The sequence below is a fragment of the Wickerhamomyces anomalus genome, assembly GCF_001661255.1.
Source record: "Wickerhamomyces anomalus NRRL Y-366-8 unplaced genomic scaffold WICANscaffold_5, whole genome shotgun sequence".
Lineage (NCBI taxonomy): Eukaryota > Fungi > Ascomycota > Saccharomycetes > Phaffomycetales > Wickerhamomycetaceae > Hansenula > Hansenula anomala.
In genome coordinates, this window is record NW_017567114.1 from 821,617 (window position 1) to 838,481 (window position 16,865).

Sequence of the window (16,865 nt, forward strand, 5' to 3'; positions counted from 1 at the left end):
GTTATGGTGATATATCCAGATCATTTGTATAAAGCCTAGAGAAGTATCATGAGATCAGGGGAGTATGTGTGGCGATTAAGTAAGTGTCCAATTGGCCCAGGCCGAAGGTACGCTGTTAAGGTGTAAGGCATTTGAATGAAAAGTGAAGGTGAAACCTATTCATAGCTACAGACTACACAGCTATCATGATAGTTATGCTCAATTCTATTTCAAATATTTCAACTCTTTCAACGTAGAAATTAGCAACTAGCTCATGACATGTTGTCAGTTGTAACTTGTCAGCCATTTGCTCTGATGCCCATGGCACACGTACCTTTTAAAACACTTTTTCGCGTTTCTACGTGTGAAATTTGATCCCAACATCATGACCTCAGAAAAGATCAACAATAGCTTTCATTTGTATGGAGAAGTGAATTTCTCCAAAGCAATTGACACGTCCTTCTCCATCAATTGCTAGTGCATTAATGTGTACCAAACTGCCGTGTAATATTAGTCCTCGACCACTCAAGAGCGCTGGCTCATCATGAATTTGATTTTTCATAGCTGCTCTTTTTGGAGAAAGGTAAATTGAAATTGATCCTTGGGCAATACGTGATGGAATAGGGGGCAAAAGTGAAGAGAATAAAACAGTCAAACTACCACTAAACCAACCAACTTCACTCTAATTCTCTCCCACCACCACTCTATCCATTCTATTATTACCTTCTTCTTCCCTAGTTCAATGCCATTTCCCATCTATTTTCTATTTATGTCCCGTTTAAAAATGGAAACCACATGTACAGCTCATGCAGCCTCATGCGGACGTTATCAACTTTAAACTTGAAACCCGGTAAGGCCAATACCATCGACTTTTCGAATCATATATAAAACCATCAATTATCACCTCTGTAGTCCATCTATGGGTGGCCCAATTTCCCACTGTTGTACAAAGAGGGAAAGAGAGATAGTTGATTAATACATTCACTTTTTATAATTATCCCAATTCACGATTTGGATACATATTATATTACTGAGACAGATCATTCGTTTCATCTGATTCTTTTCCCATCTCATCCCTTATACCATAAGCCATATTAAAGATGCTTATTTCAACTTTTATCATTTCTTCATTGCTCTCTATAGCATTAGCAAACCCTATCCCTTCAAGAGGTGGAACACAATTTTATAAACGTGGTGATTATTGGGATTACCAAAATGATAAAATCCGTGGTGTTAATTTAGGTGGGTGGTTTGTTTTAGAACCTTTTATTACTCCTTCTTTATTTGAAGCTTTTGAAAATCAAGGTCAAGATGTTCCTGTTGATGAATACCATTATACCAAAGCCCTTGGTAAGGATTTAGCTAAGGAAAGATTGGATCAACATTGGAGTTCATGGATTGTTGAAGCTGATTTCCAAAGCATTGCAGGTGCTGGTTTAAACTTTGTTCGTATTCCAATCGGTTACTGGGCATTCCAATTGTTGGATAATGATCCTTATGTTCAAGGTCAAGAGTCATATTTGGATCAAGCTTTAGAATGGGCTAAGAAGTATGATATTAAAGTTTGGATTGATTTACATGGTGCTCCAGGTTCTCAAAATGGGTTTGATAATTCAGGTTTAAGAGATTCTTATGAATTCCAAAATGGTGATAATACTCAAGTTGCATTGGATGTTTTACAATACATTTCAAATAAATATGGTGGTTCAGATTATGGTGATGTTGTTATTGGTATTGAATTGTTGAATGAACCTTTAGGTTCTGTCTTGGATATGGGTAAATTGAATGACTTTTGGCAACAAGGTTATCATAACTTGAGAAATACTGGATCATCTCAAAACGTTATTATCCATGATGCTTTCCAAACTTGGGACTATTTCAATGATAAATTCCATACTCCAGATTATTGGAATGTTGTTATTGATCATCATCATTACCAAGTTTTCTCTCCAGGTGAATTATCAAGAAGTGTTGATGAACATGTTAAAGTTGCCTGTGACTGGGGTACAAACTCTACTAAAGAAAACCATTGGAATTTATGTGGTGAATGGTCAGCTGCAATGACTGATTGTACAAAATGGTTAAATGGTGTTGGTCGTGGTTCTCGTTATGATCAAACTTTTGATTATGATCCTTCACAAAATCAAAACTATATCGGTTCATGTCAAGGTTCTCAAGATATTTCCACTTGGGATGATGATAAAAAATCAAATTATAGAAGATATATCGAGGCTCAATTGGATGCTTTTGAAAAAAGATCTGGTTGGATCTTTTGGACTTGGAAAACTGAAACTACTCTTGAATGGGATTTCCAAAAATTATCATACTATGGTATTTTCCCATCCCCATTAAATTCAAGACAATATCCTGGTCAATGTGATTAAACACACACCAGTACGTTTATTATTTTCATGGTCATATTATTTGTATATTAGGTCAAAAAGTTTTTTAATTCTGTTTCATACGTGAAGGTTGTTGGCATTTAATCATAGCCTTTATTATTTCATTATAGGCTCCAGGTTTTAGTTGGTTAGTACATGGTATTTTGTTTATGTTTTTCTTGTAGATGGTCTTGTTCATTTTAGACTTTGTACTTCTGTAGATTTCACAGTTCTAGTACCGAATATCATTACCACTTTAAGTGATTGAAGTTGTCAAAAATGGAAAGGTGAAAAAGAAAAGATGAAAATCCAAAAAAAACATGGTTTAGCTTGATATACACGCCTGAAAACAAAAAGAAGTTGTGTAGTACAATCTGTCCCACATTATTGTTGACTTGAATGAAACTCAATTCCACTAGGGAACATCACCACATGTTGTTTTTCAAAATGTCCTGAAAATTATATATCAGTTTGGGACAGATAAACGTGAGGCTTAAAACAATCAAAAGTGCAGCAAGATAGCTTCACTGGATAAGAAGGCCAGAGACAGCCTGATAGCTCAGCTTACACGTAGTTCAAAAAGCAAGCTACACTTTGTTCCCACCAATCATCCCTCCACAACATTTGCTCACAGCTCTGCCCTTTTTCCCTCCTTTGATGTGAATTGTTCATCCTTCACTTGCGCAAGGAAAAAGGTTCCAGAACCAGTCGCGTCAATTTCATCGCGAATTCGGAAAAACTTTTTACATAAGCAATTACATAATATTTTGACACAATTCTGTAATTTCCCAAAACAGAAGCTAAAAGCCGACAAGCACCGAACTTCCTCATTGGGGAAATTGTGGCCCCAGTACGCTGCGATTATGCCATTGCTGGTGATTGTTGAAATATATTTATGAAAAACGTATTCCATTTGATCTCGATCTTACATAAATAAAGGAGAAGAAGGAACCTATTACTCATACTTCAATTCAATTGATCAATTATCAATCAATCAACCATGTCTGATCTATTCGTTGACATCCAATTACCAACAGGAGAATCATATAAACAACCAATTGGGTTATTCATTAACAATGAGTTTGTTGAAGGTCATTCAGATGAATTAATCAGTACAATAAATCCAACTAATGGTGAATTAATCACAAAAGTCCATTCAGCAAATGAGCAAGATATTGATATAGCTGTTAAATCTGCCCGTGAAACTTATGAAAACGTTTGGTCCAAAACATCAGGTTCTGCAAAGGGCGAATTATTATATAAACTAGCTCAATTAATTGAAGAAGAGAAGGAAATTTTAGCTAAAATTGATACATTAGATGCAGGTAAACCTTATCATTCAAACTCTTTAGGAGATTTAGAACAAATTATTGAATTGACCAAATTTTTCGCAGGTTATGCTGATAAAATCAATGGTAAATACATTCCAATCTCTGATGATAAATTTGTTTATGAAATTAAAGAACCTTATGGTGTTGTTGGACAAATTGTTCCATGGAATTACCCATTAGCTATGGCTTCATGGAAAATCCAAAGTGCCATAGCTGCAGGTAATACAGTTGTTATTAAATCTGCTGAAAATACTCCATTATCTTTATTATATTTTGGTCAATTGGTTAAAAAAGCTGGATTCCCACCTGGTGTGATTAACATTGTTAGTGGGTTAGGTCCAATTGCTGGTAGTGCAATCGCTAAACATGAAGATATTGATAAAGTTGCATTTACAGGTTCAACTAATGTGGGTAAAATTATTCAAAAATTGGCCACATCAAATTTAAAAGCTGTTACTTTAGAATGTGGTGGGAAATCTCCAAGTGTTGTTTTCAACGATGCTAATTTGAAAGAGGCTGTTAAATGGAGTAGTTTAGGAATTTATTATAATACTGGACAAAATTGTACAGCAAATTCAAGAATTCTTGTTGAAGAAGATGTTTATGATGAGTTTTTGGTTAAATTCAAGCAATATGTTTTGGAAAATTGGATTACTGGAGATCCATTTGATTCTAAAACTACTGTTGGACCATTAATTTCCAAGGTTCAATTGGATAGAGTTTTAGAATATGTTAAAATTGGTGAAGATGAAGAACATTTGGAGAAATTAGAATTGGGTGATAAAGCAATCTATTCAAAGCATAATGGATGGTTTTTAAATCCAACAGTGTTTTTAGATGTTCCAGTTGATTCAAGATTATTCCAAGAGGAGATCTTTGGACCAGTTGTTACAATAACTAAATTTAAAGGTTATAAAGATGCATTATCCAAGGCAAATAACACTCAATATGGGTTAGGCTCTGCAGTTTTCACCAAAGATATTAAGAAAGCCCATAAATTTGGTAAAGGATTAAAAGCTGGTACAGTTTGGATCAATTCTTCAAATGATGAGGATATTAGGGCCAGTTTTGGAGGATATAAGATGAGTGGTATTGGAAGAGAATTAGGGGAGAGTGGAGTTGATGTATATACACAGATCAAGGCCATTCATGTGAATTTGGCTGACGATGATTGAAGTAATATATGAACGTCTTTGTATTGATTTAGTTCCTTTTCAGGGTTCAAATTGTATTTGGCAAGTTCGGGAACGGCAATATCTCGAAGTTGAGGATTAAACGAGATCAAGCCGAAACAATAAGGATGGAATAGACAATAGTTAGACAGAATAAACAATAGAAAGAGCACTCAATTGGATGGTAATAAGCGTATTAAATCACCAATTTAATTGTAATAATCCAATATTTTCTTCGTTTAAAGCAGTCGCGTGTCTGCCATCGCAAGCCGTGTCGCATTCTGTTTCAAACCAGCGTTGTCCATAATATCCGACGCATACTGAATAAATTAGATGCGTCTTATTAATCTGAATGGAAATTATAAAATCACCATCTTTCAAAGCAAAAAAGACATCTTGTTCGATACTTTCACTTTCCATATCAAGAGGGCAACCTTTTTTGCTAGTCGGATACTTTTAAAATATCCATAATCACTATAATATACCAGTATAAAACAAGTGATATAATCCACCTATACGAGAAAAGTTTCATATCAGTCCATCTTACAAAATCAACAAATAAAGATGCAAACATTAACCGACTATTTGTCCTCATTATACAAAGATGATTTAATATCATCAAATGAACTATCATCATCCCTCCTAATCATCAGTTTATTGTTCTTTATAGTGATGGTTATTTTATCATTTTCAATAACTATAGTTTTCTTATTCATCAAATTATACAATTGTCATGAACAGCCATACTCTGAAAAGGATGAAGAATCATTAATAGACTCTCCAAGAAATGCTGAAGAGGAACCAAGATCACCAAAGAGAATAGTTGTTATTGATGTGATACGGGATGATATTTATCATGAAGTGAATAATTAGTCATAAGCCCATACAGCTATTCTTTTTTTCTAAACAATCTACAAATATCCAATACATTAATCATACTAACTCAGGACGTTCATTACCATTTTTATATCCATCAACATATATACCTACCCAAACTCAAACAAAGAAATTTTCACGATCTATTTACCCAAACAACACTGTTCAAATCACTCATTTCAATCATGTCTATCATTTTTGCTTTTCCAAATCATGGAACTTCTTACTCCATTTTTCATTAGTCTCAATAGCTATATTCAAATTCTTATTCAACATTTCAATTTCTTGTTGTAATTGATGCACTTGATTTGAATCGTTATTTGTTATTCCAATTGATGATCTTGATTTATATTGATGAGAATTATTATTACTATAACTTGTCGTGTCATTGATTATCAATTCATAAAATTTTTCTAAATTTATGAATGTGGTTGATTGAAGTTTTTTGGAATCTATTATATGACTAATTTTGGTACTGATTTCATCATTTTGCTGTTGTTGTTGAGAATCTTGGAAATTTTCATAATAAAATTTTGGAGTTGGTGGTAATGCAATCATTTGATCATTATTTGTTTGATCTTCATCTAACCTTCTAATTAAATAATCACTCAATATTGTTAAATAGTTTGTCAAATAATTTATGAATTTAATATTTTGATCATTTTGTAATGTTAGGTTTGTTATTAAATTACTTAGGTTAATCATCATTTTTTCTAATTCTTGATCCATTATGGTACCACTATTCCCATTGTTCCCATCTTGATATCTTTCTGTGAAACTTGCATTATTCCCCTCAATAACATTCTGGAACTTCTTATGTCTAGTTAATAACTTATCTTGTAATTGATTAATCATTATTGTTTTCCTTTTAATCTCAATTTCAAATTTTGTCTTTATTGATAAATTGATATGTTTTTCATTTTGTAAATTTCTATCTTGTAACGATTTATCATGTTTCATATTCTTTAACTGTTGTTTCAAGAATTGTATTTCGTTTTGTTGTTTATTATTCAATCTTGTTAAGTAATCATTCTTTGAATTCAACTCTCTACTAGAAGCTTCATAATGAGTTATGATCTCTTTTTTATCATTCAACTGCTCCAATAAGAAACTTCTCTCCTGTTTGGATTTATCATAGTTCTGTATTAATGCATAGATCGTATTAATCGTAAGTTTGTCATTCTCTTGAATTTGTTCTTCATTAGTTAACTGTTCGTTATTTATTGATTTGAATAAAAGCTTATCATGAGTGGAACCTTCTTCAAAAAACCCTTTAGCAAACAATATGGAATTCACCAGCTCAGAAGCTCTTTTAATAGAATCAACATCAACCATCTTGTCCTTTTTGATCTCTCTGCTTTGGATAACTTTATTGTTTTCGAAAAAGTGTAAACAAATCTTGATTCACGATCAAAAAACAAAAATATCAAAAACATCCGATTTGGGAAATTATCCCTTTCCAGAACTCGAGATTTTTATCAATCGTACAAAGAAATTACGTATAAAACTACGTTTAAATTCAATTCATAAAAATTAATCAAGAACTTCAATTCTTGATCCCGTAAATTTGTTAATTTTTGTTCTTTTTTTTGTTGAAATTATGTATAGTAATTGTTTTCTTTTCAAATATAAAATCCTTGATCTAGTAATAAACAGTAAAAAATTTAAATGTGTATCATCAATTAAGAAGAAATACTAATGACAATTCACAAAATTTAAAACACAAACTGCAACATTAATATCTCCCTTCTTTTTCCACTCCGTCTTTATGCAAAAACAACCTATTTGTCACCCTTTTCTCTCTCTCTCTCTTTCTTTCTTCCCTTAAATCTAATGATGAGTTTCTTCAACTTCTTCTTCTAAAACAAACCAATCATCAGCACCAGATTCACTAGCAGCTTCACCGGCTGGAGCAGAGTTAACTTCAACAGGAGCACTTTCATAGTCTGATAATTGAGTAGTGGCATCAGCTTCTAAACCTGGAACTTTTGGAGCAGCTGGAGCTCTCCATGGTTTAACTGAACCTTCAGCATCGGCAGCAGTTAATGGAGTTGCCTTGAAACCTTTCAATTCTTTGACATATAAATCTTGAATGACATCTATAAATCAATTGTTAATATCTTACTTGGGTGTGTCTTTCACTCATCATAACTTACTTCTTCTAGCTGGCATAGCAGAGAATGAACGGACAGAGACTCTTTGGACTAAACCACGTTTGACTAATTGTGACAACATCTTTGAATTTGAAATGAATATTTATAATTGAAGCTATCTTCTCAATACTCTTCTCTTCACAAAGGGGGTTTTCCCATTTTCTTTGGTGGTTTTTTTCAAAATTCACCAATTTGCAATTCCGGTCAAGGTATTCCCGGATCTCCCAATTGGAAATTTTCATTGGCTCGTGAAGAAAATGGGTTTAGTTTATAAACATTTGAGTAGTTAATCAGTGAGGAAAACTTTGGTGTGAATAGGATTTTGGAAGTGAAATAATGGTGAGGTTTTATTGTGATTACTGTAAATGTGAGTGATTCTTTTTTTTAGCGGGAAAGTGAATTGGTTGGTCAAGTTACTAACACGGACTTAGCTTATTTGACACATGATGCCACAAGTGTTCGTAAGAACCATTTGACTGGTAAGAACCATGTCAAGTTTGTTTGTGACTACTATGAAGGTATGTGGACTGTTTGATATAGTTGTCTTGTGGGGGAATACTAACAATTGGCTACAGAGGAAGCTAAAAAACTAGGAATATGGAATCCAAATAATCTACCTTTTGAAATAACAACAGATAAACTATACAGAGGAATACCTGGATCAGAGTCCAAACAACCCCTTGATCTTTATAGACTAGCAGAGACGAAAACGTTGCCGCCTCCTCCTACACTACCCAATTTGCCTGGTCCTCCTCCAAAAGTTTTACATGATGTTAAAGATGAAAAAGAATTACTGGGGAATATATTGAAGACAGTGAACTAAGATGGTTGAGAGTGAGGGTGAGTTATTCTAATGATTTGGCTAATGAACATTATTTATCTGAATGGAGTATGTAGCTGTTGTGTATTTTATTAACAACTATACAGAAAGGTGTCAGTGAATTGCGATTATCTGAGTTGTTGATTCACTTGTTTTGAAGAGACACGAATATTTGATTCGTCTTAATGATCATACAAATAATCTTGAATAGCTTCATGGATCTAGTAATCCGTATCTTTATCACTAGATCATGTTGATTCTCGTTTAGTAGACTACTCATCTGACCAAAGATCGTGAATTCCACCAATACCTTACAACAAAAACATGAAACATTCTCTCTATCAAACCACTAGTAAATATCAACTAAAAAATTACAATAAACACTCTTCAACTATTAAAATCACTTTCAAATATAATGAAATTAATGATGCTTTAGAATTTTAATCACATGACCAACACGTGACTTACTCTCGTTTCCCTGGCAATTTTCCTCTGTTTTTCCAAAACAACAAAAAAATTTTCGATGGCAATTTTTTTTTTCTATTTGATTTGATTTTTGAAATTTTGCAAACATCCCTTTTCAAAAAGAGAACAACATTTTTAACAAACAACATCAACTTTTACAAGTACAACAACAATTTGTATTTGTTACCCATAAAAGAAATTGATACAAGTTTGATTAGACAAAATGGCTCAAGAAGTTCCAACTTTTAAATTAGTCCTTGTTGGTGATGGTGGTACCGGTAAAGTAAGTTGATTTGATGATTTATTGTTGTTTACCTTTTTGGATCGAAAGAGTTTTCCACTGGATTCAAGCTCGGGCATACTTGGAATGTTTCAAGTGATTCAAGTTCAGTCATAAGAAGAAATTCATTTGATGAAAGATTTGGAGCTTATTAGGATTGCATTGATTGTTTTCGTTGTCCATTTCTATGTTGATCTTTCGCAAGATCTGAACTAAAATTAATGGACGATTCAGCAACAATCCACCATAGCGCTTCCACTCTTGAGAAACTTTTATGAGGTAAACCAATTGATTGAATCGAATACTAACAATTCTTTTAGACCACTTTCGTTAAGCGTCATTTAACTGGTGAATTCGAAAAAAAATATATTGCTACTTTAGGTGTTGAAGTCCATCCATTAGCTTTCTTCACTAACTACGGTGAAATCAAATTCGATGTCTGGGATACTGCTGGTCAAGAAAAATTTGGTGGTTTAAGAGATGGTTACTATATTAACGGTCAATGTGGTATCATTATGTTTGATGTTACTTCCCGTATTACTTACAAAAATGTTCCAAACTGGCACAGAGATTTAGTGCGTGTTTGTGAAAACATTCCAATTGTCTTATGTGGTAACAAAGTTGATGTTAAAGAACGTAAAGTTAAAGCTAAAACCATCACTTTCCACCGTAAGAAGAACTTACAATATTATGATATCTCAGCTAAATCAAACTATAACTTTGAAAAACCATTCTTATGGTTAGCTAGAAAATTAGTTGGTAACCCACAATTAGAATTTGTTGCTTCACCAGCTTTAGCTCCACCAGAAGTTCAAGTTGATGCTAACTTGATGCAACAATACCAACAAGAAATGGATCAAGCTACTGCATTACCATTACCAGATGAAGATGATGCTGATTTATAGATGAATGGCATTAACACTTTCTCATTACAAAGAATTACAAGTTTTTATGTTTTTTTATCTTAATATATACTATTAGCACATCGTCTTTTGTTAAAAAGAAGAGTTTTGATTGATTCTTGCTTTATTTAAATATGGTTATTGTAGAAACTATTAAAAAGCATGAGATTTCAAATCTGATACAACTTATTCATAACCAAATTTAATAAGGAGTTATCTCTTCCTACATATAACACATAACAACGAAAAAACTTTATTCATTTGTGGGATTTCATGGTTTCTCATTGACGATGTTTATACCTTCTTCATTTATTTCCTAATTTGAGTGTTTTTCATCTTTTTTTGATTCGCGAATTTGTCAAAAAATGAACACGAATTGAAAAGTCAATCTTCAACCTGGAACAACGATTGAAAGCATCATCAAATACAACACAAGAGGACTTATCAAAGTCATACAAAACCTCACCAATCATACAATATGTCCCTCCCAATAATATACGATCCAGTCTCAAAACTGGTATCTATCGAAGAAACAGCTGCTGAAGATAAAGAACTACAAGAAGAAATTGATCAATTGAACAGATTAGCTAAAGATTTAATATCAACAAATTCAGAAATCCCAGAATCTCCAGAGCCATCAAAACAATTATCTCCAATGATTAAAAAACTAGTCACATCAGGTGTTGAAGCTCTTAAAAAAAGAAAATTCCCAGAAGCTATTAAACAATTAAGTCTTGCCATAGAGATGGCTAGTAGAAGATCAAGATGGGAAGCATTTGCAGTACAATTACAAGAATTAAACAGTATCTTGGCTGTGAGATGTGACGCTTACATCATGAATAAACAATGGGCGGAAGCTTATAACGATGTGGATATGTTGTTGGGGACTCAAGTTACTACACCTGAGAATTTCTTGAGAAGATCCGTTGCTGCTTTTAATTTAGGTAGATTACAACAAGCTAAAGTTGATTTGGAAAGAGGATTATGCTTTGCTGAAAATGACCCAAGATTGAAAGAACAATTGAATAATGTGAATAAAGCTATTGCTATGGAATGTGGTGATTTATGAGTGTGTGGTGTGTAAGATAATGGAAATAAGAGGTTTCAGTGTGGTTTTCTAGGAGTTTCACATGTAGTCGTTAACTTCTTGGATGGAAATATGGCTATTGATCCTCCACTTTTTTCAGTAAGGCTTGAGTGGATAAAATCAATATATAATTAATTGAGAAGCATATCTCAATTACATAAAACTGCAAGATAAAATTTTGTGACATTAACCGTCACTTATTCAATCAGAAAAACATAAAATTTCTTTCTTTTTCTATTGTAGATATCATATAAAGGTAAAGATTTTTAGTCAATGGGTTTGGTGTATTTCAAGCAAATTTTGCGTGGGCTTGATGAGTTCAATCAGACGTTGAATTTCATCCCTGAGCAGATGGTATGAGCTCATTGTTTTTGGTGACCGCTGTACAGCGAGTATAAACAAAGGTCTAGCTCTAATAACATGGAGCAAATTGTATCTAATATTGAAAGCAGAGATTAAGAGTTTATAGCTTGAATTTTAAAGCGATGATTGTATCTGTCAATGTGTACGTGTCAATCTCAGATTGGAGCTTAGTCATCAATGTGTACAATTTTTTTTTCAAGCTCATCGGAGGTGTAAATAAATAAATACCAATCAAATTACAAAGTAACAAGACCTTCCAGGGTTGCTACAAGATGGTGAAAGTGAAGCCTCCAAGAAAGAAGAATGCTCTATCACAGTCATTAGATGATAAATTAAAAAACCTGATCTATAGACTCTTGGATGAAAAGACCGAAGAGAACAAGAGAAACAATACTGAAGAAAATGAAGATGAATTTGGAAATATTGCATTAGCTAAAGATCTAAGAGTTGGTGAGATCTTACTATATTGTCAACAAAAGGATTTATCTTTGCAAAGAGTGAAGAAAGTTTTATTGGAAAAGACTTTGGATAAAGTTTTGAAAGATATACGAACAGAAGAAGCTATTGAGATGCAAAGTTTTAAAGGTGATGAACCTGAGGAAGATAGTGAATTTGAAGGTGTAAATGTTGATGATTTGATGGATGTTAAAGATTCAAATACTTTTAATAAAAGTGTTGTAAGCTTGTGGGGCACTAAGAAAGAAACTAATGATACCCCAAATGATACAGAAAAGGAAGAACCTGAAACTGAAATCGTTGAACAAGTTGATGGTTCAAGTAAAGAAGTGAAAAAATCTAAAAAAAGATCAAAAGATTCTTCAAGACCATCAAAAAGACAAAAAGGTACGTTTTGTGATAATGTTTTTTTTCTCTCCATTTTGGAATCATAACTAACTAACTTGCAAGTAGAAAAAGATAGAACTCCTCCAACTTCTTCATTATCTCAAATGGGTGGTATGGATGATGTAGTTACACAATTGATGGAACTTGTTGGTATGCCAATTTTACATCCAGAAATCTATTCAACAACAGGTGTTGAACCTCCAAGAGGTGTGTTATTACATGGACCTCCAGGTTGTGGTAAAACCACAATTGCCAATGCATTAGCCGGTGATTTAAAAGTCCCATTCATAAATATTTCAGCACCATCTGTTGTTAGTGGGATGTCTGGTGAAAGTGAGAAAAAAATTCGTGAATTATTTGAAGAAGCTAAAACTCTTGCCCCTTGTATTATATTTTTCGATGAAATTGATGCAATTACTCCCAAGAGGGAAGGTGCTCAAAGAGAAATGGAAAGAAGAATAGTTGCTCAAATGCTGACATGTATTGATGAGTTAAGTATAGACAAGACAAATGGTGCACCGGTTATTATTATTGGTGCTACTAATAGACCAGATTCTTTAGATCCTGCATTAAGAAGAGCTGGTAGATTTGATAGAGAAATTTGTCTAAATGTTCCAAATGAAGCTTCAAGATACCACATATTGAAAAAAATGACTGCAACATTGAAAACTGATGGTGAATTGAATTTCCAAACATTAGCTAAAATGACACCAGGTTATGTAGGTGCTGATCTAAAAGCATTAACAGCAGCAGCAGGTATTTGTGCAATCAAGAGAATTTCCAATACACTATCTGATGATGATATTCCAGTTGAAGGTGTTGATACTGAAAGTTTATTGAAAATGTCCACTATTCAACAATTTTTATTAAAACATCCATCTCCATTAACTTTAGAACAATTGGCACCATTAGCCATCACATATGAAGATTTTTTAACAGCATTACCTACTATTCAACCAACAGCTAAAAGGGAAGGATTTGCCACAGTTCCAGATGTTACATGGGAAAGCGTTGGTGCGCTAACACATATTAGAATCGAATTGAACATGGCTATTGTTCAACCGATTAGAAACCCAGGTATATATGAAAAAGTTGGTATTCATGCCCCAGCAGGTGTATTGATGTGGGGGCCACCGGGTTGTGGTAAAACGTTATTAGCCAAGGCAGTTGCTAATGAATCAAGAGCAAATTTCATAAGTATTAAAGGTCCAGAATTGTTGAATAAATATGTTGGTGAATCCGAAAAGGCAATTCGTCAAGTTTTCACTAGGGCTAGAGCCTCTGTTCCCTGTGTTATATTCTTCGATGAATTGGATGCCTTAGTGCCAAGAAGAGATTCATCATTATCTGAGAGTTCTTCAAGAGTTGTTAATACGTTATTAACAGAATTGGATGGGTTGAATGATCGTAAGGGGATCTTTGTCATTGGTGCTACAAATAGACCAGATATGATTGATCCAGCAATGTTGAGACCAGGTAGATTGGATAAAACATTATTTATTGAATTACCAAATGCTTCAGAAAGATTAGAAATTTTGAAAACTGTTATACATGTCAACAAGACTCCACTAGATCCAGTAATTGATCTTTCAGTGATTGCACATGATGAAAGATGTAGAAATTTCTCAGGTGCTGATTTATCTGCATTGATTAGAGAAGCTGGTGTTATTGCATTAAAGAGAAAATTTTTCAAAAGTGGTGGTAATAGTCAAGTTGATGGTGATCATGATATGATGGTTGATGATGAAGATGAAGTTGGTGATGAAATCATTGTGTCTAGTGAAGATTTTGAAAAAGCTTTGAATAGTGTTAAGCCTAGTGTCAATGATAGAGATCGTGCTAAATATGATAGATTGAACAAGAAAATGGGGTGGTCATTGACATCAGAGAATACTAATGATTCTAAAGCTGACGAATAGACTATATGTGAAATAATTAAATTAATTAATACAAAAATTAATGTAGTATGCTATTTCTATTGCTGTCCTCTTCTATGTACATTTTTTCTAACTTTCCAAACTTTATCATGAGTACTGTTTTTTTCAAAAGTGATGAATGGTAAATCATGTTTTTTAAAATGTTTCAAGATTGGGTTCGATGCTAATTCCCATATTGGTACTTCTGTTCGACCTCTTATTAAAATATATTCTTCATCATCTGATTTGTTCAAATTTGCAAAAGGTGGTGTATAAAGGTTGATCAGTTTGTTTTTTTCATCTATTGAATGAATTAATGCTAATGATTTGAGTGATAACTGTTCTGGTGCTATTTTCTTTACAAGTTCTGATGAGTCAATTATTGGGATATTTTCAATATTTGTAAAATTTAACTCATCAAGATTTTCTCTAGTTATAGTGTGAATTGCCACGATTGTTCCCTCCAAGATATCTTTAACATCATCTTTATGAATTTCAGAAAGTCCTAAAACAGAGATCCCTTTAATACCATTATTACCGTAGCTAACTTGTAAAGGTGGTGAAAATAATAAAGGCTTGAAATCAAATTTAAAGTTTTCTTGTTTATGCAAATATGAAAGAATTTTCAATATTCTTAATTGTGAAGATGAATATTTTGATGCATTAGATGATGAAGTTTGATAATTTCCTAATAACGGAATCAATTCAGGACCTTTAATTGATAATTCATCAAGTTCTAAAGACCCAGGATTTAAATATATGATATGAGTTGGGTTTATTTTGGAGATTAATGAATTTGTTAATTCAGTTCCATAACCTTTTATCCAACCTGGTGTATTTATCAATAAACTTTCATTTTTGACCAAACCGTCTGAATTATATTTGTTTATCAAGTCTGAAACAAGTGAATTATATCTAATTGGTTGATCTTTTGGTGATGAGAATCCAACATAGTGTGAATGTTGATGAGATGGTGTAGTTAATGATAAATGATTCCCATGTTGAAATTCATCAAGTTTACTTAGGGATACAGAATCTGGTAATGAATATTCAGCTTGCCCAGGATCAAGATCCAAGATATTAACAGGGAGTTGATTGTTAACACTTAGTAAATTTTGTAATAATAATCTTAAAAAAGTTGATTTACCACAATTTTTACTTCCAATGACTAGTATTTTCAAAAGTTGATTTTCTTTATATAACGAAGTTAATGATTCAATTTGGGGTAACCAATTTTTGAATTTAATTATGGAAACCGAATTATCAGGTCTTATTATAGGGAAGAATGAATATCCATTAAATGCTAATTCAAAATCACTCAACCCATCTAAATCTTCTTTTGCAAAATTATTGTTGAAATTCCAAAATAAATTTTTAAACAATGGACAAATTTGACCAATTTCTTCTAGTCCAGTGTTTAAATTTGAAATCTTGATAACAGATTTATAATCTGAGGAGAAGAGATGTTGATTTTCTGTAGTTTGAATGTCTAATGTTTTAGATCTATCAACAACTTGTGTAGCTGATATTAAAGGTAATGCATTTGATTGAGGGTTCAAGAATTTCAAAGTTGGCGTGTTTGAATGATAAATCACATTATTTATAGTTATTGCACCTCTTTGTATATCTAATTTGAATTGACCTCGTATTATTAAATTTTGATTATTTCTCAAGCCAAATATCACATAATCATCACCGTATATTATATTGTCATCTGTGGGTATGAAATTTGAGGATATGTAATTAGATTCTTGTATTTGAGGTATTGGAGTAGCTGGGAGAGACCTTATTAATGGAGTTTCCAAGAGTGGTTCAGGTGCATCTATTTCATCTAATTCTTCATCTTCATCTGATGTGTTTTGATCGTAAAGTGGGAGTTGGTTATCCATTTTCAGGGCTTCAAATGCTGGAGATAGCATGGTGTTAGTGATGTTTGAATATGTTCATTTCATAATACTCACCACTCCTGGACATTCTTTCGTTAAAGTGAATAAACTCGATGTAAATACAATATTAAGATGATTATTCCTATAGAGAATATCTTTTTCAATGTCTGGTCACGTGATATTTTTCACTGAAATCAGATAAACACTAACTGAACATTAATTCTTTGGAATAGAGCCATAAGAGATTATGAATATTAAAATCAATATCAATATTAATTAACATATTACAAATTGGATTATTACCATAATTATCACCACTGTTATACAATTAATCTCTGCCAACTCCCACTATACACTCTCGTTTCTGCCCACTAAAGTCACGTGCCTCTGGGCCAATCACAAGTTCCAAAA

The 16,865-nt window shown here is 32.8% G+C and overlaps 10 protein-coding genes across 10 annotated transcripts; 7 read left to right on the plus strand and 3 right to left on the minus strand.

The window, feature by feature from the left end:
- Positions 1-1,079: 1,079 nt before the first annotated feature.
- EXG1 (glucan 1,3-beta-glucosidase) lies at positions 1,080-2,363 on the plus strand (the record flags this gene model as incomplete). Its single annotated transcript, XM_019185874.1, has 1 exon — positions 1,080-2,363. The coding sequence occupies one exon, from the start codon at positions 1,080-1,082 to the stop codon at positions 2,361-2,363; it is 1,284 nt and encodes a 427-aa protein (XP_019037429.1).
- Positions 2,364-3,360: 997 nt separating this feature from the next.
- WICANDRAFT_85307 (uncharacterized protein) lies at positions 3,361-4,866 on the plus strand (the record flags this gene model as incomplete). Its single annotated transcript, XM_019185875.1, has 1 exon — positions 3,361-4,866. One exon carries the CDS (start codon positions 3,361-3,363, stop codon positions 4,864-4,866), a length of 1,506 nt encoding a protein of 501 aa, XP_019037430.1.
- Positions 4,867-5,427: 561 nt separating this feature from the next.
- Positions 5,428-5,736, plus strand: WICANDRAFT_64364 (uncharacterized protein; the record flags this gene model as incomplete). The annotated part of the gene is made up of 1 exon (XM_019183719.1): positions 5,428-5,736. The coding sequence occupies one exon, from the start codon at positions 5,428-5,430 to the stop codon at positions 5,734-5,736; it is 309 nt and encodes a 102-aa protein (XP_019037431.1).
- A 195-nt stretch (positions 5,737-5,931) lies between these two features.
- On the minus strand, positions 5,932-7,074 carry WICANDRAFT_64365 (uncharacterized protein; the record flags this gene model as incomplete). The annotated part of the gene is made up of 1 exon (XM_019183720.1): positions 5,932-7,074. One exon carries the CDS (start codon positions 7,072-7,074, stop codon positions 5,932-5,934), a length of 1,143 nt encoding a protein of 380 aa, XP_019037432.1.
- Positions 7,075-7,569: 495 nt separating this feature from the next.
- On the minus strand, positions 7,570-7,839 carry ATP14 (F1F0 ATP synthase subunit h; the record flags this gene model as incomplete). The annotated part of the gene is made up of 1 exon (XM_019182212.1): positions 7,570-7,839. A coding segment is annotated over one exon (270 nt), but the record flags the coding sequence as incomplete, so codon positions are not given.
- Positions 7,839-9,158, plus strand: YHC1 (Yhc1p). The gene is made up of 3 exons (XM_019186501.1): positions 7,839-8,259; positions 8,324-8,410; positions 8,468-9,158. The coding sequence occupies exons 1-3, from the start codon at positions 8,229-8,231 to the stop codon at positions 8,713-8,715; spliced, it is 366 nt and encodes a 121-aa protein (XP_019037434.1). The 5' UTR covers positions 7,839-8,228; the 3' UTR covers positions 8,716-9,158.
- A 242-nt stretch (positions 9,159-9,400) lies between these two features.
- GSP1 (Ran GTPase GSP1) lies at positions 9,401-10,362 on the plus strand (the record flags this gene model as incomplete). Its single annotated transcript, XM_019182178.1, has 2 exons — positions 9,401-9,460; positions 9,778-10,362. 2 exons carry the CDS (start codon positions 9,401-9,403, stop codon positions 10,360-10,362), a joined length of 645 nt encoding a protein of 214 aa, XP_019037435.1.
- A 475-nt stretch (positions 10,363-10,837) lies between these two features.
- On the plus strand, positions 10,838-11,428 carry SEC72 (Sec63 complex subunit SEC72; the record flags this gene model as incomplete). Its single annotated transcript, XM_019182236.1, has 1 exon — positions 10,838-11,428. The coding sequence occupies one exon, from the start codon at positions 10,838-10,840 to the stop codon at positions 11,426-11,428; it is 591 nt and encodes a 196-aa protein (XP_019037436.1).
- A 689-nt stretch (positions 11,429-12,117) lies between these two features.
- On the plus strand, positions 12,118-14,538 carry RIX7 (putative AAA family ATPase RIX7; the record flags this gene model as incomplete). Its single annotated transcript, XM_019180895.1, has 2 exons — positions 12,118-12,652; positions 12,719-14,538. Coding segments are annotated over 2 exons (2,355 nt in total), but the record flags the coding sequence as incomplete, so codon positions are not given.
- Positions 14,539-14,627: 89 nt separating this feature from the next.
- Positions 14,628-16,487, minus strand: GRC3 (polynucleotide 5'-hydroxyl-kinase; the record flags this gene model as incomplete). The annotated part of the gene is made up of 1 exon (XM_019185055.1): positions 14,628-16,487. One exon carries the CDS (start codon positions 16,485-16,487, stop codon positions 14,628-14,630), a length of 1,860 nt encoding a protein of 619 aa, XP_019037438.1.
- Positions 16,488-16,865: the final 378 nt, after the last annotated feature.

Excerpts from the sequence above, each read along its gene's own strand:
- YHC1 (XM_019186501.1), top strand. The coding sequence starts at position 8,229 with ATGGTGAGGTTTTATTGTGATTACTGTAAAT. Across the intron at positions 8,260-8,323 it reads TTATTGTGATTACTGTAAAT|CTTATTTGACACATGATGCC; the intron begins GTGAGTGATTCT and ends ACACGGACTTAG. Across the intron at positions 8,411-8,467 it reads TGTTTGTGACTACTATGAAG|AGGAAGCTAAAAAACTAGGA; the intron begins GTATGTGGACTG and ends AATTGGCTACAG.